General features: G+C 42.0%; 1 protein-coding gene across 2 annotated transcripts in view; it reads left to right on the top strand.

The window, feature by feature from the left end:
- LRP2 (LDL receptor related protein 2) overlaps window positions 1–24,085 on the top strand; it is a 144,755-nt gene that overhangs the window by 19,168 nt on the left and 101,502 nt on the right. For both annotated transcript variants that reach the window (XM_083625423.1, XM_083625422.1), the window contains exons 2-4: window positions 13,671–13,778; window positions 15,641–15,763; window positions 17,983–18,099. In XM_083625423.1, coding sequence (XP_083481549.1) covers window positions 13,671–13,778; window positions 15,641–15,763; window positions 17,983–18,099 — 348 coding nt within the window. The remainder of the gene's footprint in view (window positions 1–13,670; window positions 13,779–15,640; window positions 15,764–17,982; window positions 18,100–24,085) is intronic.

Here is a 24,085-nt window from a genome sequence, read left to right on the forward strand (position 1 = left end):
GTTCTTTTCTCCAGATACAGGTGAAACTTGAAAAATTAGAATATCGTGGAAATGTTCATTTATTTCAGTAATTCGGCTTCAAAGGTGAAACTAATGTATGAGATTGACTCATGACATGCAAAGTGAGATGTGCTTCTACTTCTTAGAGGTCCAATCTTGCTCGATTTGCAATCCTTGTTTTGCTGATTTCATTGAATATTCTAATTTTCTGAGATTGTTAATTTGGGGTTTTCATAAGCTGTACGCCATGATCATCGCAATGATAATGAATCAAGGCTTGACATATCTCGCTTTGCATGTCACGAGTCAATCTCATATATTAGTTTCACCTTTCAAGTTGGATTACGGAAATAAATGAACTTTTCCACGATATTCTAATTTTTTGAGTTTCACCTGTATAGCATGGGGTTTTGTTCAGTTGAATTCTGTCCTGCAGATTGAAGGTCCTTTTGTCCTCAAATATATCCGTTTCTTTTCTTATTTCTCTGAAACACTTGCATCACTTGCCAATAACAGTGAAGTATAGGCACTGTCCATATTTGAGCAACTATCGGCCAGCGTATAGACCAGGGTTAGCCAACATTAAGCCCTCCACATATTATTAGATTACAAAACCCATCATCTCTGACTGTTGGCAATGCTGGCTGGGGCTGATAAGAGTTGTAGTGGAGGGAGCCACATTGGCAAGCTGCAGTATAGATAGTTCTGAGCCAGTTGAACTATTTGTCTAACTTAAGTTTTGACTAAAATGAATGTGGAACAGTGAAACAATGTCCACTCAAAGCACTTTGGTGGTATTTATATTTGATTATGAATGAACGGACATGAAGCTCATTGAAACACGATATTTAAACGCCTTGTGAGTATTGATTTGGCCTCGACCCAGTATACCTGAAGGAGCTTCTCTACCCCCATTATTCTGCCCAGACGCTGAGGTCCAGCGCTGAGGGCATTCCCTCACTGCGAGTTCCCTCGCTGCGAGAAGCAAAGCTACAGGGAACCAGGCAAAGGACCTTCTCGGTAGTGGCGCCCCCTCTGTGGAACGCCCTCCCATCAGATGTCAAAGAGATAAACAACTACCTGACATTTAGAAGACATCTGAAGGCAGCCCTGTTCAGGGAAGTTTTTAATGTATTTTTAATCTTTGTTGGAAGCCGCCCAGAATGGCTGGGGAAACCTAGCCAGATGGGTGGGGTACAAATAATAAATTATTATATTATGATGATGATGATGATGATTCACATTTAAGAAGATTTTGTGGATTTCTCAGTTGGCGAGGAGGTGTGGATCCATGACATTTTTCAGTAGTCTGGGAAGTATTTAACAATGGATTCCAGCCCTTTCTCTCAGTATGGGGCTTATTTTTGAAAGCATACATTGTGTTGTGCACGTCTTCAGTACACCTTGGTTCATTTCAGATGGAAATGAGTTGCTCCAAGGTTTGGGTGCTTTTTAAAAAAAATCCAGTTGATATCTGGTGAAATTGTCTGAACACTTGCACTGTATTCAGCACTTTCTGGAGCTGTAGCACTTGATTCTCTCACCTTGCTCAGTTGTAATTCTGGGGCAATGTTGGAACCATGTTCTTACAAAAATGTTTGGGGTACCTCCTAGTGATCAGGAGCTAGGCTTCTCCCATTCTTGAAAAATATGGTTTGCTGTCAGGATATTGGGCTAGTCAGAATAAGCTTTCACTTGTTTAATACAATTCACAATCTATCAAAGAACCAGGACCCCCAGGCTCATTCCAGCAGGCGTTACTAATTCAAGGAACTCGGTCAGCAGGGCAGGGACAGAATGTGGCAGGACTCAAACGTGTGTGTCCGCACAAATAGATATGGGGAACATTGCGAAAAAATATCAGCTTTCCCTTGCTTCTTCCAAAATCAGCTTGGGATGATAAGAATACAGTGGTACCTTGGGTTAAGTACTTAGTTTGTTCCGGAGGTCTGTTCTTAACCTGAAACTGTTCTTAACCTGAAGCACCACTTTAGCTAATGGGGCCTCCTGCTGCTGCTGTGCCGCTGCTGCACGATTTCTGTTCTCATCCTGAAGCAAAGTTCTTAACCCAAGGTAATATTTCTGGGTTAGCGGAGTCTGTAACCTGAAGCGTATGTAACCTGAGGTACCACTGTATAGTCGTTGAGTGGAGCTGTTGTCCCAATACCTTTGTCACTGCAGCTTACATGAGCAGGACTTGATTAGATTGGGGTGGTGGTGATGTCATGCCTTTGTGGGTGCTCCAAGGGGAATGCAGCCCCCTGTCTGGGCAGAGGCACCACCAACCTGCACAGCTCCAACCTTACCACCACCCCAGCCCTGTTTAGGTAAACTGCAACAACAAAGTGTCGGGACAGTGAGCCTACCCTGCCACTCCTGCTGCTACAGGCCCTACACATCTGTGAATGGGTGAGAGCTTTCTCACAGAAGACATTCAATCCATCCAGATTTTGGCCGATCGGGGAGGAAGACTCTCCTTGCTTCAGGTTGCAGCCCCACACTGGTACTTTGGCTTGGTCCCTCCCTGCAAGGATCTGCTCCACAGTTTGCATTTGGTAGAACATTGTTCCAACTCAGTGATACTTCGGAAAAACTAAATGTTTAGTGGTGTGTATGATTTTCACAGTGTAAGCTTCTTAATGTTATCTAGTTATTGCAGCAACAGCAACACCATCATAGGGACCATCTTTATACGAACCATTTAGTTAGTTATTATCAAGGCTGATTTAAACAACAGGTTATTTTATGTGATGTTGAGGCAGGTAGGAAATTTTATATAGCCCGTCATCTCCAGTTCATCTGCTGGAATGATAAAGATCTGACTGCGTTTCTAGAAATGTTGAAATGTTGCAGTGTAGTTTCAGGACTAAGTAATGTAAACTTTGTGGCATAAGAACATGTGTCAGTCCTTTCAATGGGAAACAAATCTGAGGCCATTTGTTACATATATATCCGGAAGAAATACTTCCTTCAGGCCTCAGGAGATCATTGATGCCGATCTTTAAAAACTCATTTCCCCTTTGTATAATCCTTAGCGGAATGTGTCTTCCACACTCGGGCTTCTGTTAAAAATATACCTGGGTAGATAATTAGATTATAATACTTTGGTTATGATTTGATAGATAGAAAATAGGGTGCAGCAGAAGGAGATAAGCAACAACTTTGTAGAAAAAGAGGTGGGAAGTTGACAAAAATAAAAGACGAAATTGTGTTTTGACTGTATGTGCTGAAACTTAATAAAATGTAATTGCAAAACAATTACACTTAAAAGGTAGGAAGCTTAAAATTGGCTTCCAGGTGGAAAAATCAAAATTGGAGACAGAACTGTTAGAACCCAGTACTAAGAATTTGTCAAAAATGTATAATTTGCTGCTGAAATGGAACACACAAGATGAAACGGTTAAATCGGTCATGATTAAATGGGCTCAGGACATTGGTCATAATATTTTGTTTGCTGATTGGGAAAAGTTGTGGACCACCGGGATGAAATTTACGGCATGTAATGCCTTAAGAGAAAACATTATGAAAATGATATATAGGTGGTACATAACCCCAGTCAAGCTTGCAAAGATTTACCATTTGCCTGACAATAAATGTTGGAAATGTAAAGAAATTGAAGGTACATTTTTTCATCTTTGGTGGACTTGCCCGAAGATTAAGGCATTCTGGGAAATGATCTATAATGAACTTAAAAAGGTATTTAAATATACTTTCCCCAAGAAACCAGAGGCCTTTCTCTTGGGTATTGTCGACCAAGGGGTGTTAAAGACGGATATAACTTTCTTTATGTATGCTACAACAGCAGCTAGAATACTTATCGCGAAGTACTGGAAGACGCAAGAGCTACCCACACTGGAAGAATGGCAGATGAAGGTGATAGACTACATGGGCTTGGCAGAAATGACGAGCAGAATCCGAAACCAGGGAAGAGAGGCAGCGCAAGAAGAATGGAAAAAATTTAAGGACTATTTAAAGAAATATTACAAAGTTAATGAAAGTTAGAATGATGTTGGACTGGAAAGTAAATGGTTACTATTAGCAATGGTTAAGACAAGGAGAATAAGGAAGAATAGCCTAAATCTAAATTAAAATAAGGGAAGACTTGCTGAACAATTGATAAGAATTTGGAATACAGAAAGGGGAGGCATGAGGAAGTCGGGGAAGAAAGGTATATGAAATTAGGATATGAAATGATACATGTTTTTTGTTCTGTTTTTGTCTTTGTATGTTTATGTTTGTTGTGTTGTGTTTATATGGAAAAAAATAAAAATATTATAAAAAAAAAAAAGGAAGCTCCGCTGGACACAGTGGGACTTACTTCCAGGTAAACATGCATAGGATCACACAACATATGTACTTGCAGCTTGGCGTAGTCACTGTTGCCACACCTCTCTGCAAATCAATCTTGCGCTACTGTACATGGTAATTTTACACAAGCATCTAATAACATATGAAGTTGGGCTAATGGTGAGCTTTTGGTTGTTTTAACGTTCGAGGAAGATTTGCAACAGCAATTGCATGGTAGTAGAAGAGGCTTGGTGTTCGTAGATGGCGATAAGCCAAGTCTGCTGGCTTATCATGGTTTTTATTGGTAGCAAACATTGTGCTAATGTGTGTCGCCCAATCTGTCCTGCTTTGCTCCTCTCCTGGCGTGGGCAGGAGAAACCACATATGAAGCCGCAGTTACCACTGGCTTCCCATGACATCAGAACCTGAGATTGTGGTTTGTTTTCCCAGTGGATTGCTAGCTAGCCATAAACTAGGGTTTGTTGTTGGCTTGTGAATCCTGCCATGTTGGCTGAAACAGCCCGTGATCCTCCATTTGGATGTCCTAGGAAGCCATGTTCTCTTGCTTGTGCTGTGGGAGAAGTGGAAGTAGGAGTCATGAGTTGCTGGGGCTGGGATGGTGGATGGCAACATGGGAGCAGTTAAGGTGCACCAGTGGAAGTGCTGAATTGGCTTTTCTGATGTGCCAGAACTGTGTATCTTGCTGCTGACCTAACCAGCCCTCACATCATCCTGGTATGTTGTTGTGGCAGCACAGCTGGGAAGCCAGATCCACAGTGCTGCCCCTCCCTGTCAGCCACACCTGGCAGGAATGATGGGGCAGCATGTACCAACATGTAGATTATTCACAGTAAACTACTGCAAGACAGCATACCTAGCTTGTCATTGTGGGAGAACTAGCTACAGTGATTTGCTTTTATAATTCTATCAGATTTGGTGGTAACCTTTGTAAAACTGACTAATTTGTTCCTAACTAAACCAGTATTGCATCTGAAGATGAATATTAAGTAAACATTTTTTTTTAAAAAAGCATAGCGAGAAATAAATCGTATTTTTAGCAGACTATTTTCATTCATAACAGCGTTTAAAAATGCTAATTGAAAGTAGCACGTGAGGCTTATGAATTTCTTTTAATTCATTTACCATGTGGGCTCTTTTGAACTTCATGCCCGCAGGAGACTTTAAACTTTATTTCCTTTGAAGACAAAAAGCTTTCCTGCTTAGTTTCAGCAGATTAGAGCTCTGAATTTCTTAAATTCTGGGGTTTATGCAGAGGAATTAATAGCCATGAATCTATAGGCCTTTCATGACTGTATTAAACTGGGGGAACGGGGTGGGGGAGTGGAAATAGCACGGTTTACAAACATAGTAAGCAATTGCCTTTGAGCTATGGAAGGGATTTGATACTGAGCTTTCCTCCCCAGTGCAAATGACTGGCATGGGCGTACCCCACCCCCTGATCTGGATTGGACCCACAGTGCGAGAAAAAAGTGATACAGCCCACCTATGTCCCATGCCAGGTTCCCCTCCAGACCATCACCGCAGCCCCTGCAATTTACATTTAGAAATGAACAGTTGTGTGGACGGCATTGGGTTCAGTTTGACCCTTTGAGATGATTTCTACAACCGCTGTGTGGCATTCTCCCCCTCAGCATTTCTAAAGTTTCACTTATGGCGAACTTATCTCTTCAACTATTTGTGATAAGTGAAATAGATTTCTGTTGCATTTGAAGTGCCCCAGGGTCTTCACATATCCATCTTTTGACCTTTGGATAGATGTCCCGCTTTCTACCTTGCAATACAATTTACGTGGCATCACCCACGGTAGCAGACATTAGAGCTTATTTGCAAAAATGCAATGTTTTAAATAGTTGTTTTCACTGATAATGTCATTGTTTTATCCTTTCGTAAACCGCTTCGAGGATTTGTTTTGTATTTGCAGTCAAGCGGTGTATAAATGTTATGAAATTAGCAATTCAGTTGCAAGAGAGTTGCAGTTATGTGTATACCACTCTATTGTTGTGGTCCTGATTTTGATTTACATTGATAAACTGTGTGCAAAGTCTTCAGATTTGCATGTACAGAGCGGTACCTTGGTTTACAACCATAATCCGTTCCGGAGGTCTGTTTGTAAACCAAAACAGGTTGTAACCCAAGGTGCGCTTTCGCCAAGGGGCCTCCAAAAAGTTTTTGTTCGTAATAAAAAAAAGGGGGGTTATAATCCAAAAAAAGGTTGCAAACCGGGACACACGTTTCCGGGTTTGATGTGTTTGTAATCCAAAACGTATGCAAACCAAGGCGTATGCAAACCAAGGTACCACTGTATTTATTTGTAGGCTAATTGCTGCTGTGACAATATATGGGAGTATCTGAGAGTTACATGGTATCTGGGAATTGTCAGACTGAGACAGTGGTACCTCGGGTTAAGAACTTAATTTGTTCTGAAGGTCTGTTCTTAACCTGAAACTGTTCTTAACCTGAAACACCACTTTAGCTAATGGGGCCTCCTGCTGCTGCCGCACCGCCGGAGCACGATTTCTGTTCTCATCCTGAAGCAAAGTTGTTAATCCAAGGTACTCTTTCTGGGATAGCGGAGTCTGTAACCTGAAGTGTCTGTGACCTGAGGTACCACTGTACTCCAAATGGATCTTGTCAATCGTTTAACACCTCTTGGGTGTTAAGGTTGGCATAGGGGGTCTTCACAGCCCTCAGAGGTTGGGAGAGGTGTGTGACGGTCTAGGAGAGGGCATTCTTTGTGGCAGCCCCTAATTTGTGGATTACTGTTCCACAATGGTGCACTTGGCACCTTCATTATATAGTTTTCACTGTACGTATGCTGAAGACCCTAACTTTTGACACCTGAGATGCATATTTTAAGGACCCACCCTATTCTTTTGACTATAAATTGCTTTTAACTGATTTTAATGCTGCGTTTTAAATGGTTGTATTCCGGCTTGGGACCTCGTGGTGAAGGATGGCTAGCAATTCAATATTATTATGATTATTACGTAGAAGTTACATTTTCACAAATCACTGTGGGCACAAACATTTAGTCGTGATCGGGATGCGTGACAATGGTGGGTATTTTGTAGTTGAAAAGGACAAACCTGGTTTCCACGTGCATTTTAAAAGTTGTGGATGTGGTGTACAAGAATTAATGACTATGAAAGAAGAAAAAATGGAGGGTGGTTTGTTGTTTAGGTTTGTGTGCATGGATGAATGATAAGACAATTAATCCATTCCACCACCACGCCTTTTCACTAGTGCTGGGTTTCATTTCTTAGATTATTAAAAAAATTCAGGTAGCACAAAACAATCATGCACATAAATATGGTACCAAAGTTACTTAGAATAAAACGACAATTCATCACCATTAAACAAGCAATCTTCTACCCCTAATAGTGTAGGAAAAGCTCGAGGAACCTTATTTTAAGGGATACCTTTAGTTTCAGGAATTGTGCTCTGTGTTCTTAATCTCGAAACAGCCTCATGCTCTGGTCCATTGACTAGGACAGCTCTGGTCTTCAGATATCTCTTTCATTTTTGGAATGTTGACCTGCCTTGTATTGCAACCTTCAGTGCATGGGCAAAAGAATTCCAAAGAACTGCTAAAAAGATAAGGAAAGATCTTGTCACTTAGTTATCTTTTTGGAGAATGTATATGGCACTAGTAAGTGATTGATGCAGTCAGTGTTAGCACGGGGCTTCAAAGCCACTGGGTTTTGATGACTGGTCTGCTAGATGGAAAAGGTAAGGTGCCTAAAGAATTCCTTTGGGCAGAAATCTTCTTTCACAGCATCATCATCATTATCCAAGGAAGGTGTAGCTAAAGTATTTGAAGTCCACATGTTTGTTGTAGAGATTTGGAATATTTTATTCAACCAAATCATTGGGATACAAAGATGCCAGATTTGTGATAAAACTCTTTTTTAATTGCACCACAAATTGAAGCACACTTCCTTTGAAATAGGTGGAATATTTAATCTGGTTTGGAACTCTGGTATGGGATTTTAACACTTGTCCTACTTCAGTTCTGGTCTGGATCGGTACCTTCACACCAGCAGCTTGCATTGGGAAATAAATCTCCAACTTGATAAAATGGGAGCTTTTACCCAGTACAAATTGTAGGCGATGACAGACTTTTTTTTAAAAAAAACTTATCTATCCACAGAGTCATCCAGTGAAAGTTTTCTGAGTTATGACATGTTTGTTATACTAAGGATTGGTAAAAGTTGATAAAGGGGACTTGGTTGCCCACTCAGGTCTGGCTGTTTGGCTGTCTGAATCTGTGGTGTGTATAGTGAGGTTTGAGTACTACTTTCCTGATGTTTGGATAAGTGAATTTTCGAATAGCAAGCATTCAGATAGTGAAACCTGTGTGCATACACTTTACTCTTGCTCTTCTTGGCTGATTAAGGCAAATGGGAGAGATCTGGTTGAGTGGGAACAGAGAGGGATAAATCCATCTTTGGAAGAAGAAGTAATGCCTTAGTTACATCTAGATGGAAGGAGTTGGCAAATGCCTTGGTCACATCTAGATTGATTTATTGCAATGCACTCTGTATGGGATTATTTTGAAGTGTCTTTGGAAGCTGCAGTAGGTCCAGAATGTAGCAGTGAGAATGGTTGTGGGTGCTTGCCTACAGGAGCCTACAACATTTGGCCTGCAAGGGCTGTGCTGGTTACCAAATTCTTTCCAGGCACAATTCAGACCCAGAAATGGCTTAGGCCTACCTACTTTAGGGCTGAGATAGACTCCTGCCTGAAACTCTGACCTGGAGAGACAGTGTAAACAATACAGAGCTAGATGGACCCAATGATCTGCCCAGTAGAAGGCAACATCCTGTGTTCCTATTCTGTATGAGAATATACACTGTGAACAGGGCTGGCCCACACATGAGGCAAGATGAGACGACTGCCTCAGGTAGCAGGATTCACTGGGGCAGCAGATCCTGAGCTCAATCTTTCTTCCTCCCTTGTTTCTGATGCAGATCTTCCCTTACCCCTTCTTCCCTGGTAGGGAAGAGAGCGCCATTTTGGGGTCTGTCTCAGGTGCCAAAATGCCTTGGGCTGGCCCTGACTGTGAAAATATACTAACAATAAAGCACAGGAACAGGAAAACCCTCCTTTTTCAATGGTTTCCCCCTCATAACTCCACAGTGCAACTTTAACCATGCTTAGAGAAATAAGTCCTGTTGAATTCAGCAGGGTGTATTCCCAAGTAAGTGAGGCGAGAACTTCAGCCTTACTTTATTCATAGATACATGTTGTGGATGGTTTCAAAACAACCTTTGATTTAATTGCTTTATTGTGTATATGAAACATACTGGTAATTTCCTACAGATATCCCTCATGCCCCGTCATTAGCCCGAAAGAAGCAGCTGTCAAAATAAATCAGTGAAAATTAGCTCATTAGTATAACTTTTTTTTTTGGCAGCCTTCAGCTGATTCCTGCCCTGCCATTTTTTAAAAGGGCTTATTAGGAAGTAAATATTGCCTGTGAAATAAGTGTCAATAATTATTTGCCTTCTTCTTATGAGCCCAATTTCCCCCTCTCAGTGCTGAGGCTGTTGTCCACCAGGTTACACTTGCAGTTACAAGCGTTCTTTGGAGTTCTGTGGATTTTGAAAGCTTGGTCTGTGCATTTGGTTGCTGTTTAAATGTAACTTAAAAGGCAAAATGATAATGCTTAATACCTCTTTCAGCATGAGGGGAAGCAGATCAAAGGGGAAAGGGAGGCTGTAGGCCCACAAGGACTCTCAGCATTAATTAAAATCCCCAGTGGAATGACCCAAGCAAGCAAAAACATTGTGGGGGGCGAAATCCCCCCATTGACCCCCTACCATGACTCTGACAATCAACATGGCAGGGAGGAGGTTCATAGCTTTCCAAATGTCACATACCAATTGGATTTGCCTTAGCTGGCACTCTTGTCTCATGGTAGGAGCAAGCACTGGGCCAAATTCTCATGATTATATTATTTGAAGGCTCAGTGCAGGCACTGATGCGATACAAAGAGGGAACCAAACGGTTAAAAGACTAATTGCTCTTTAGTGATCATAGAGGTTAAGAATGAGCCCTTAATTATGTAGGAATTCTTTATTCTCCTTTGAACTCATCTCAGTCTTATAGGGCTAAACTATAGATGGCATGGCAGTAGATCCCTATGTGAAGGTATCCTAGATACATATATAATACATACTGTATATAAACAAGGGACCTAAGCTACCTCAGAGGTTGGTTCAAAATATGAGAAAATGTTATTAATTATATTCTTAACTACCAAGGACAGATCGAGAAGGTCATCAGTTTTTGTTGTAGGGAAAATGATTTTTATCACAATGTCAATTTTTGTATTAATTTTATTTGCATTTATGAAAAGATTTCTGTGGTGTCTTTCGTGTGCAGCAACAAGGCAGTGTACAGAAAATAGATTAATTATGGATTATAATTACAATGTAGATATATATCTGCACTATCTAGGTTAGTTGTACTGTACTGAAGTTTTGAGTATATCATAGGCATAAATTGCTGTGGTTGCTAAATTACATTTTGACTGCAATTTATTGCTTACTAGTTCACAGGTGAAACATGTATTTAGGCCTGTTTGTGACAAAAAAGTTTAAACTATTGATTACTAGCCTTCATTTCTCACCTCAAAGGACCCTTTCCAGCTTAACAGAATACTTTTTTTTTTGTAGGTGACTACTAAGTGAATAGAAAGCATAAAATCACCCATGTGCAGGCTGTTTTGCTTTTGTGCAATCATAGTTTGAGGCTGCAGCATTCATGGAATAAGCCAGCAGAGAAGATTACGTTTGGAAAGACTCATGCTATAATTAAGTGAATTATAGTAGGTCTGCTGATGAATTGTGCAAGCGGGCATTGCTACAACACCAACTGTGTGTAGATATGAATGGCTGGGTTTTTTATTTTTTATTTTTGGGTAATGTTAGAATGCCTGTAAGCGTTACTATTATTCCATTAAGCTTTAGTAATTAATCCTGCTGTTTTTCACTTTGAAAAAAGGGCAATGTTATTCTTAAATGGAATTGTGCAACACATACATTGTAGGGCAGCGTGCTTCCTAAAATCGCAATGCATACACAATACCTGTGCTATATTAAATGAGTAAATGCAGTGTTTCCTTTGCTTGTTTCACGTATGCACCATTTACTTAGTAATTTTCTTTCTTGCTTGCTTTGTTAACAGCTCAGGTTTGTTTGTTTTTTTAACTAGCCCCAAGATTCTCTCATTTGCAGGGCAGAATTCAATCAAAGGGCCAGAGATTCCAGCATGCATTTATACATTCCTTCGGGGCATTTTTTGCAAGGGAGGTTGTTGTGCTTTTAAAGGTACTTGATAAGAGACCTGCACCACCAACCCCAGACCTGCACCACCAACCACCATCATGCATTAGTCTAGAAGGTATTTGGGTGTACATGTTCCTGTACCACCCGGTACCACCATTTATCCAAGCGAAATATCTGACCATTTGTAGGATACATTATAAATCAGGATGTCACTACCAGACAATCAGATTTGAACATTCCTCACGTAAAGCCGTTTCCCTACGGTATACACCAAAGGAGTGCATCACTTAGCTGTGTTTATGAGCGGTGATATGCCTGGTTTTTCTGTCGGAGCTCAGATAATCTGTTGTCTGTTTATCTCATTGTGAGTTCAAGGATTTACTGGCGTTGCCTGTTTCTCATGAGTTATTTTCCGATGAGTTGTAATTGGAAATAAGTAATTTTTTAACACTTGGTTAGTAAGACTAGACAAGATTTTGTTTGGTCCGACAGATGATGAGAGAGGTTATTTTTTGCTGCTGCTTTTTGCCCTTTGAACTGTCATCCTTTCTGAAACTTCATGAAACACGACTTGATTGAATGTGTTTATAGGGAACAGCTGTCCAGTTGCCTGTCATTTTCACTGCCTTGTTAATTTAGAACAAATCTCACCTACAACAGCATTGCTTACCCACTTTGTGATATTACTAAAGTACTTTCCTTCTGCCTTAGCAATAATCCAGCACACAAAACCCTTCTCAAAAAATGAATTACAGTGGTACCTCGGGTTACATACGCTTCAGGTTACAGACACTTCAGGTTACAGACTCCGCTAACCCAGAAATAGTATCTCAGGTTAAGAACTTTGCTTTAGGATGAAAACAGAAATCGTGCTCCGGCGGCGCAGTGGCAGCTGGAGGCCCCATTAGCTAAAGTGGTGCTTCAGGTTAAGAACAGTTTCAGGTTAAGAACGGACCTCCGGAACGAATTAAGTACTTAACCTGGTACCACTGTACATCTTTTAGATTTGCACCAGTATTCTGCCCATTCCAGTTGCCAAATTTGACATCTTCTTTCCTTTCATTATGTTACTAATAGATTTTTTTAAAAGAAACAGTGCATTTCTAAAAATGGAAAGATTTCCATGGAAAAATATTTGTTTGAATTTTTTTCTACACATCACTGGATAGAAAGATTTTCCTTGTTGTTGTACCATATAATGACATTTTCAAAACAGATAAATGGAATAGTGGTATTTTGAAATACACTGGTTGAAGGCTTCTTCTGTACCTGGATAAATGCATGTGAAGAGATAAAAATTACCAATGTTGGACTGTGCATTCCTATAGCAGCTTTACAACCATCTGTATGGACAGTTCAGACCAAGGAATGGCTCTCCAACCATAGAAAACCATTCCCAACGTCACTGGTAGATAGATTCCTAGACCTAGATTCCTCTCTCTGCATTGTATAACTGCAAGGGGATCTAAAGGCACGATCCAAACACATCTCATGAATGTGACACTATATTTTAAAATAGAAGTATGTGGATTATTTGTGACAAATGGGTTCAACGTTTGCTGAAATGTTAGCTTTGTCGTGTATTTTTTTGGCTTCTTAACAGCAGTAATGGGCGTCATGGTTTGGTGTTTACATGGTTTGACTTGTGGCTGTCTTGTGTGAAATCACATTGGTCTACTACTGAAAGCAGAATTCGGCCTTTTTATGTGTGGCAAGGCATTCTGTAAGACTGTGTTTGAAGATCGTCATATTGTCTACAGTCATACCTCATGTTATGTCCGCTTCATGTTACGTTCTTTCAGGTTATGTCCTGCGCCGACCCGAAAGTACCGGAAAGGGTTACTTCCAGGTTTTGCTGCTCCTGTATGCGCAGACATGCAAAATGACGTCACGTGCATGCGCAGAAGCGGCGAATCGCAACCCACGCGTGTGCAGACGCGCTGTTGCGGGTTGCGTTCTTTTCATGTTGCGAACGGGCCTCCGGAACGGATCCCGTTTGCAACCAGAGGTACCACTGTACTTGCTGTTTGATACAAAAGTAAGGACACAAGCTGTATTGCTTGCTTTCAGGGTGTGAAAGTGGACAGTTTCGTTGTGGAAATGGACGCTGTATCCCCGCCGACTGGAGATGTGATGGAGCAAGGGACTGTTCGGATGACTCCGATGAAGCTGGCTGCCGTAAGTGAAATTGAGCTCATTCAAAACGTGTGTGTACCCATGCCCTGTGCTAAAAAATAAAATAAAATCTAGCCATTGCTATTAGCATAATGGCCACTAGCTTAGATGATTTAGAAAAAGAAGATGAATTCATGCAGGATAGATCCACCAGTGGCTGTTAAGCCACAATAATTAAATGATTTTTTTTCCTGCCCGGAGACTGTTGTTCTTGTGTTCTGCTTGTGTATAGTCAGGTCTAGTCAGGCTAGTCATGTTTAGAAGCAGAATGGTGGACCAGGTGGACCTTTGGTCTGACCCAGCAAGGCTGTTTTTTACTTTTGTGTGGAAGGCACTTTAACCACCCCTACCCTTGTAGCCTCTCAGACTTTCCGCCTTCTTCCAGCATGTGGCTTAGTGAGCATTGCCGGACTTCTACAATTATGCTGAGAATTGCAAGGAACCAGAGAGTGCTTACTGAATGGCTGGAGACTATGGAGGACCTCAGCACAATGTTTGTAGAGGAGCTGCATAGAAAAAGGAGATGTAGAACCTTATTTGGATTGGCGGCTGGTTGTGGAGTCTCTCAGATGGACTCTACAATTGCCCCATGATGTCATCATACAGCTTTATAGATTTTATTTAAGTGATTTTATTTAGCTTGTGGACTGAAGCTGGTGGCTTGACATGCCTCCAGTTGGACTGAGATAAGGGGGAAAGACTACTAATTCAAGGAGTAAAACAGTAAATGGAATTTGTCATGTTAGAGTACTGGTTGATAAGTGCTTCTATATAAAAGTCAACACCCACATGGGAGCATCCTCCTCCTCCTCCTCCTCCTTCTTCTTCTCTCTCTCTCTCTCTCTCTCTCTCTCTCTCTCTCTCTCTTATTTTAGAGAACTGGGGGTACTGAGGGAGGAAAAGGAGCCCTTGTTTCCTTAACCCTAGTGGGATGACAGATAAAAGCTATGTAATGGAATAGCCATAACCCCCATTTGTAAGAGGTAGCTGTGGACTGGACGGCAGAGCTGTTGGGAGAGGGAGGAGAGAGAGCTTCATCTGAGATGCAGAGATGTGAGTCTTCTGTTTATCGGCAGAACTTAGAAGTTTCGAGCTAAGACTTTATCCAAATAAATGTAACCATGTTTACCCTCCAGTCAGTAGAGTTATCTGATCTTATAATGGATGTCTAGGTCTTATTGTGAGGTCTGTTGACTGGTTGAATCAACTGAGTGATTAAGACGGTTATATATGTTTCCTTCTCGGTCTGTTTTGCTTTGGCTTTCTCTTACAGTCTCCCATGTCTCTTGGATTATGAAACGTTGCCAGCAATGGGGGCTAGGTGGTAACATGAAGTGTTAATTGAGAAGAGGTGCAATATGAAGTCAGTTAAAGTCAGAATAAGACAGGCATAGTGAATGTGGAGGTATTTAAGGTTTAAGAAGAGAAGGGAGTTGCTTTCCATCCCTTCATGGTATGTTTAGGGAATTGGTATTTGTAGGACTCTCTGGAACTGGGTATTCCAGGACTCTGCGACACACATCTGTTGACTATGATGTCTGCTCCCTCATGCACCTGTTTGACTTATGTATGTTGACATTGACATCGTGGCTCTATTTCCTTATTAGAGATCACCGCTGGTTTATAAGATAAACGGAGGATAAAACTGGAGAACTTTGCCAGAGGCAAATTAAAGTTTTTGTCTCCGTTACTGTGACATCGGAAAGGTGTCTTCCAGTCTAGCCCAGCCAAATGGCATGACAAAGCTAGCATACTTGCACCAAGAGCATATTGTTAAGACTTGAGGCCATTTTAGTAGCTAAATCTCTTTATTTACCTAACATCCAAGCTGGTGGTTTCAAACATTATTTGCTTACCCTCACTAGCACATCCCACCTGTGAAGGAAATCAGTTTCAGTGCCACAGCGACGGAGAGTGCATTCCTCTGCCATGGGTATGTGATGATGAAGAAGACTGTGAAGATGGCTCTGATGAACGTCAACAATGTCGTAAGTTATGAACTAGCAGTGACTCCTATAGCTCAGTTGTACAGCACAAATGTTTTGTATACAGAAGGTTCCATGTTGAATCCCTGTTGTCTCCCAGGTACAGCTGGGAAAGACTCCAGTCTGAACCTTGAAGAGCTCCTGCCAATCAGAGTAGACAATAGTGAATTAGATGGACTAGTGGTCCAATCTGATAGAAGGTAGCATCCTATTTTACCCATTAAGTGACCTTTCAAGCCTTTGTTGATGGGTGGGTTGTGGGTTTTTATCTTTGTAAGTTGCTTTAAGACTTTTTGTGGAAAGAAGCTAACCTTTGGACTTCGTTTTAGGGACCTTAACAGTGCAATCATAAATTCAATCCAAAACTTAAGTGAAATGGGAAGAAGAGCAACTAACCTCACAAGAGTTGCTAGGATGCATTTGGATGGATAAAGAAGTGCAATTACTTGCCCTGAAGTTTAGGGTCCAGGAGGGCTTGTTGTGGGTTTATGTTCAGACAATGTTGAAATTTTCCCTGTGCTCATGTTATTTACGGGAATTGCTAAGCCAACCCAAATTCTGTTCAGATACTCACTTTCTGGGAACTAATTTCCCCAGTTGTGCTGCAGATCAAGATTTGGATTATTGACCAAGGATAAGACTTTCAGATTATTATTATTTTTAGCACACTCTAGAAAAGAAAGACAAGCTCACCTTGTTCTTTGTCCTCATCACCCTTTGACTAGGGGCTACTGCCACAAATAGTTACACATCTACTAAGGAATCAGTAAAGGGCAAAATCCAGGCATTTCTAAGCCATCACTGGACTAAATCATGACACTTGCTTTAGTTTTGCACGTCTACACATTAACTCAAGACCTTTGGGAAGTGGCTGTAAAGCAAAGTCCTGCTTCTGTTTTCGAGTCATTTTCAGGAAGATGCACTTGTTGCTTGCTGTGTGTGGTCACCCAACTATTGTACTAGAGAGCAAGCCGCACTTTGGACACTCGCAAAAGGTAGCCCAGTGTTACTCTTTCCATCCACTCACAGAACCATAAGTGTTAAAAGTGACCTCAAAGACAGTCTAGTCCAACATTCTTCTGATACAGGAAACCTACTGTTACAGCAGCATCTCTCTCACCTGGCCATTGCACCACAGTGAACAGGGGTTGTTCATTCTTCTCCTTCAGGCTGATGTTTAGCGGGTTCCTATGACAGGTGGCGTTGTGGGTTAAACAACAGAGCCTAGGGCTTGCTGATCAGAAGGTTGGCGGTTCGAATCCCCACAACAGGTTGAGCTCCCGTTGCTCCGTCCCAGCTCCTGCCAACCTAGCAGTTCACAAGCATGAAGTGCAAGTAGATAAATAGGTACCGCTCTGGCAGGAAGGTAAACGGCGTTTCCGTGCGCTGCTCTGGTTTGCCAGAAGTGGCTTAGTCATGCTGGCCACATGACCCGGAAGCTGTACGCCGGCTCCCTCGGCCAGTAAAGCGAGATGAGCATCGCAACCCCAGAGTCTTCTGCGACTGGACCTAACGGTCAGGGGTCCCTTTACCTTACCTTTGTGACTGAAGGATTTTATCAGTGATAGTTGATAAGTAATGGCAGCAGCCAACTGCACTTGGTTTGGATTTGTTCATGAGAAATATGACTGCAAATCCCTTCTAAGGCTCTGAAATGTTCAAAGTGAATCCATCTGCATACAACAGAGCCATAGTGACAGCGTTGTTTTTTCCTGTTCAGTTTTTGTTCTGAGAGCGAGGACACATAATTCAAGTATTCGCAGGGCATCCTTTGCAGTAGGCATGGTGGCAGCAGGTGCTCCTCCAGCTGGTGTTTTATCTTTTGTGATAAAACTGAGGAGAGAAGTGACTGACAAGTCCTTGGACCACCTCATAAAGGAATCGAGTTTGCAAGCATAACACAAAATTGGGCGACAGTGCATCTTCGGAGGCATCCGGATTGGCACAGTTTGGAACCGTCACACCAGATTTGGCAACAGTATATTCAGAGCCTTCCAAATCTGTGCTGTTTGGAATGGCTTGGTCTGCCATCTTGATCCAAAATGGCACTGCCTCCGCCACCTCAGACAGACAAACCATTTTACAGAATACATAGTAGAAAATAGAATAAAGTAAAAAAAAAAAAGGATACAGAGAGAGATAGGAAACAGCTTCAAACAGAAAAAGTAATATTTTTTCTCTCTGTATAAGTGATGCACTTCTAAGCAAACTGTGTTTTGCAGCTGGGCGAACATGCTCCAGTCAGCAGTTTACATGTACAAACGGACAGTGTATCTCAGGAGAATACAGGTGCGATCGAGTCAAAGACTGCACAGATGAAACAGACGAGAGAGGCTGCCGTGAGTACTTTTCAATCTTTAGCACTAGATTTGGTTTCATCCCTTGTCTCGCTGGCATTTTAATCAATTTGTAAGATTAAGAGGTTTGTTGATGGACAGAAATGGCCACAATATGCTTCTTGTTATCAAAATTTCATTGCAGATTCTTTCATGGATTAGTGTTGATGCTCTTATAACAGCTACATTGTTTTAAGACTTATTACCTGAATTATTGCTATGTTGTGGGGTATGGTTTGTAAGAATCTCTCCCTCCCTCCCTCCCTTCTTTTTTCTGATGCTAAACAAAGAGATAACAGCCCAAAGTTAGCATAAGCAGTTTGGTTTGGAAAAACAAGCATATGCAGTTGGGGACACCAGCCAGAGGTGGGGCCTACCATATAGTGTTGAACTCTAGCTCCCATCAACTGCAACCAGCAAGGCCAGGGGTCAGGGATGATGTGAGTTGTAGTCAAGCAACATATTCTGGAGGGGCACAGTTTCCCCATCCTTGACATAATCTATGGACTTAGACTTTTGGGTGTAAAACAAACATGTCAAAGAACCCCGTTATTCAAATGAAGATCAAGTACCTTTTATTTGGGCTGCAGAAAGCGAAATGCTTCTTTTGCAGTTTGATACAGAAATTGAGAGAAGGCACTGGGAGTCGTGTAGAAGTGCTAAAGCACTAGGTGTATAGGAGCCAGAAAGTAGAGACTGTGGGTTTCAGGAGCAAAACCAGCCTGCTGTGTCCGCTGTCACTGTGTAGAGTCCTTCTTGAAGGGTCCTTGTTGAATGATATTGTTGTGTAAGAAAAGGCTAATTATAACACAGGTCTGAGGCTGCCTTTTTCAAAGGGATGCTTATTGTACTTTTAAGCTACTCTCAGTTTGCTTTTCTGGCATAGCTGACAGATATTGAGAGTGAATTAGTTTTGCCATGAAACAGGTTGTGAGGCAGGTGTCCCCCACCTGCCTAGGACATAACCACATATTGTTTTCTCCGGAAGTAGGTAACAAAATCTAGGCCAAAGTAAACATAGGATGCTGGAACCTGTGGTTGTCAGGTGGTGAGCCACCAGCCATATCAACCTGCCATTCCTGTTTTGATACCCACTTTTGTAGTGTTTGGTGATAGTACTTCATACATAGAAGATGGAGTTTGCCATGAGTTCTGCATCTGTAGCAAGTGATATCCATAAAATAGCTGAAGCTAGACGTCGAAACTCATCTGTAGTGGTATTTTTAGAACCACTGGCCTCAGTACTTAGCTCAGCATTTTCAAACTTTGGGTCTCCAGCTGTTGTTGGACTACAACCCCCATCATCCTCAGCCAAAGCTCAGAGATGGTGTTAGTGGTAGCCCAACAACATCAGCAGACCCAGGACTGGGTAAGGCTGCCTTAGCCAATTCCCTACCGGATTGGAATATTCTGCAACTTTATCTATGAGGCAAAAAACATTTGAATGGCTTGCACAAGGAAAGATCGCATTTATGATGAGCCAACAGCCTTTTATCCCTTTCATTCGCTAAAACCAATAACACATCCAAAACTGTAAGCGGTTCAGACACAAACTGGAATAAATGGCATCCAAGAGAAGCCAGCTTGGAATTTTCCCATGTAACAGAACCACAGACAACCTCAAAGACTATGAGTATGCCAGCGGCACTAAAGACTATGAGTATGCCAGTGGTTTAAGGAGCCAAGTACTAGGGCTGGAAAGAAGTTTCATATCTTGGCAAGTGTGGCCTTTATAGGAGAAAATAGTTTGTAATGTGCCTTTGGTAGAGGAAAACTTGATTACTTGAAAGCATGTTTTTGTTTCTTCTTTTCTTAATGATTAAGTCTCTGGGTGGATGTGTCCAGACTAACTTCTTTCCCATTGTTTCCACACCATCTATGATTCCCACCCTTTTGATTGACAAATGAGGGTCAGCTAGTCATGACAAGAGTAGGCTAAAAAGAAACGAGCAGCAGAGAGCTTATGGGGATTACAGTGTAATCGTGGACATCTGCTTGCACCATTTGCTTATTAAACATGGGCTCTGAGTACCATGGCTTATTGCCTATTGTTCATTATGGCCGCTTGTTATCCTATGCAACAGTGTTAACTACCAGAGTGGGTATGACAAACAACAACAACAACAACAACATTGTGTGTCGTATTTCTGTGAAACAATTTACGTACGTACATTAGACCAAAGGGGGAACCTTACGGATGTTAGTTTGGACAAACCACAATGTGTTTCCCAAAACTGTAGACAAAGGTAGTCTATAGGAACATAACTATTAATTGTGGAACTTCTGAAAGATGCATTATTAATGGGCAGCCTTCCTTACCACATTCTGCTTCCTGCCCTGATATTCTCATAGGCCTGCAATAAAGGTTTTTCTTCCCTCTGGTCAATAATGAATCTCCAATAATGATTTCCATTCACCATTTCCATGAGTTCTAAGAACAATTTCTCATCAACGTGCCTTAGAGACAGTTCATTTATCCAGCAGAATTAGGCCACTGTGGTTCCTTCCAGGTGTTTTGGACTGCAATTCTCATCAGCCCCAGCCAGCATAGACTATGCTGAGGTATGATGGGAGTTGCGTGGCGAGTTCCTGCCTCCCACCAGCAGAAATAAAGACACGTGACACAGATATTTAAGGTTAATGGGCGAAATTAGGCCACAACTTTATTGGTTACAGGTAAAGAGCGGTATTGGCTTAGGCATTGGTCCTATCAGACTGTCTGGCTTCAGCCTGCTTGCTTGAAGACCGGGAAGGGTTAACACCAGCAGGGGGAACCCTGCTGATGCACATCAACTAGGTACTCCCCAGGGGTCACCGCTCGGGGGGGGGGGGGTGCGCTTTAGGCCCTGGCCTCCATAGGCTTCGGACGAGGCCACGCCCCCTGGAATCCTTTACCGGACTACCCTTCAATATTTGGGAGAGGTGATGGTGTCCCCCCCAGCAGATCTGCATAACAATACCCCCTACCAATGACTAACCGCCAAAACCAAGTGAGTTGTGACGATTTGCTAAAGGTAGGCGAAAAACCAAATCGCCGGTGCCAATTTGCCAAGTGGAAAAAATTCCTACCAGGCCTGTTAATGGTGACCAACTGAGGTCCATAGCAAGGTCAAAAGGGAACCTAAAGGGCGGGTGGGTGGGAAAACCTTACCAGCTGCGGGGACCCAAAGAGGGAGATCCTGGGGCCACGCCTGCCTTAAATGAGGCAAGCCATGCCCCATGAGCCAGTTGATTGGCTGGCTCAGGAGATGATGCTGCCCGAGGATTCCCCTGTTCGCGTGGGGCTGGAAGCCAGCCCCGCGTGTGTGTTGGGGGCGTGAAGCCTGCAACACCACCTCTTCCTGACATCAGAAGTGGCTTTGTAGTCCAGCAGCATATGAAGGGCACCGGGTTGGCTATGCCTCAGTCAGTGGATTTAATTGAATTCTGTAGTTTTTGCTAAACTTTGTCAGTGAAGCACGAAAATTAAAGTGTAAAAGTTCAAAAGTACTCTGTTTAATTTTAAAGCCTGCTCCCAGCCAAATCAGTTAAGTGGGCCTGTCATTGCTTTAAGGTGATTAGTTTCGCACAGCAGTGTGGGAGACCCAGGGTTAATGCCTGATCTCCGTTTAGTAATCCTTGGACCAATAAATCCTGGGATTGTTACAGAGTGGTAGACTCAGCCTTGGACTGAGGGAAGGCTTCATATCTTTCAGCAACAGTCATTATGACTAATTAAAGGGTTGGTGTTGACAAACCTTCTTAATCAACAGAAGGGAGGTGCCTGTTAGTGTGGGGTCTTAAAGATAGGAGCATGGCACTGATTATGGGAAACCTAATGGCAGCGAATAGCAAAAGTGTGCTAATGTTTTGGAGGGCATACAATGTGGATAAAGTGACAAACAATATGAGCCCCTCATAGCTCTCTTTTACCACACTCCATTCTAAGAATCTTTCATGTGGCAGGATCTTCAGCCCTGGAAAGATCTGTCTACACAGATTTATTGATGCATCAAGGCCATTTAATAGGGTTCACTAATAGAGCAACGTACACCCCTTCTGCAAAATCCCTGCAGAAAAATGTCCCCAATATCATGAGGCATGTGACTGCCTGTGACTAGCTTCTGTATAAAATTCTCTTGCAAAAGCCAGTGGACTGGGTTCAGCTATAATGTTCAATAGAAGTGAAGATAAATAGCAGTGCTTTGAAGTCAGAATTAAAGAATGGGACCCATGAACGAAAATACTGTCACCCAATAAAGACGAGGAGAGCTTTAAGGCAACGAGCTGCTGTTGAAACAACTCTGAAAATGAAGACATACAGAATTTGGTTTCTCCAGCAGAATTTGAAGAGCCTTTATTCTATTTGGCAATTGGCATTGCTGGAGGTAGGTTTAACTGTGTAGGAGATAAACAATGTTTCTGAATGGGGTATGATATTTAAGAGATTGGTCAAATGCACAGTGCTCTGCAGTTACAGGCAAAGTAAAATGGAACAAGCAGATCGAAGGCCACAGCCCATTTTACTGCTAATGGGATTAACAGCAAGAAAAAACTACCCATGCAAAGGCTAAGATAAACATCAGACCAGTGTTTCAGCTCCAATCCATTTAATTAGTGTTTCTGCTTCATAAAAATAATGGTTTTCTCCACTTACATAAATGCATTGCTCTGATTTAGAATCCTGGCTTCTCTCTCAAGAACATTTCAGATAAAACCATTGTGAAGAACGTAGAAGGAAAGCACGGAAATTAGAGTGGGTCTAATTGCCTTACACTTAAAGTTTCCCTTAGTTTTATAGGAGCCATTTTTAATCCCATATTTCTTTCATGCTTTCCTATTAACAAAATGTAACCAAGCTTCAACCCTATTCCCCACCCCAGCTGAAGCTCTGAAACTCTAAAACGCCTGGTCTTTTGAAGATTGTAGCAGCTATTATTACAGTCCTGTTCAGACTTACCTTACATGCATCCTACTAGCTCAGGGAAGTACACATTCTGCCTCCATACAACCCAACCCTAACCTGATTTCTTGACACCTGAAATTTGCCATTTTTATGGACAAGCATCTTAATGCACCAACTATGACTTACTATTTTGCTTCTGCACTGTGCTGCTAAACTGTAGGGAAACTGTGGTTGGGCCAACACATTTTTGCTATGTGAATCAGAATGCCAACTGATGCCCAAATTAACTATGGCTGACACATAGTGTGCTGGTGCATGCTGCTGAAATCGTCGGTGTTTTGTTCCTCCTCCTCCTGCTGCTGCTGTAGATGGTCTCTAGGACCAGGCACAAATCCAAGCATCATCAATGGCAAAGGAATATCATTGCTGGCATTTTCCACTTTTGGGGCATGTTGGGCATTCCCGGTGGTTTTCATGCTGTAGTAGCTGGAGCCCTCAGCTACACCAAGTTGAAGACTGGCTGAAGAATGTGTTAATGAAGCATTTCAACTGCACTGTCTACAACACCACATATACGTGCCACTGTCTCTGGAGCAGCTAGCAGCTGTTACAATATTGTCAAGATTAATCCCATTAGCCCCTAATGACCAGCTGTCCCCGATGATTATCCTGCCCTGGGCTCATAAGGTTTTACTACGGTTGCTTCATTTAGACAATGATTTAGAAACACAATAGGAAACGTTGGAACAAAAAACTGCGCTTTAAATCTGAAATAAAAATCTTCAAATGAATTAAAATAGTAATAGTTAATGAACTATGGCAAAGATTAAGGGGAAACAATGCTATTGTAGTTATAGGTCTAGAGGTTCTGCAGCTCTGCGGTTGCAGGTACCCTTTGTTTGCAAAGCTTGAACCAGAAATAAGAAGTGAATGACAACATCTGAATTCCCCCAGTCATCTGAACATGGGGAGCTGTATTTAAAGAAATTTTAAACTCGTTGGTGAGAGGAGACCCTACACTGTGAGATCTTCCATTTGGTCAATCACATTTCCTTGTGGTGCTGAGAGAAGTAGGAGTGAGTGCGTGCACAAGCACTTTCCCCC

The sequence above is a fragment of the Podarcis filfolensis genome (genome assembly GCF_964270895.1).
Source record: "Podarcis filfolensis genome assembly, chromosome: 1".
In the NCBI taxonomy this organism is placed as follows: domain Eukaryota; kingdom Metazoa; phylum Chordata; class Lepidosauria; order Squamata; family Lacertidae; genus Podarcis; species Podarcis filfolensis.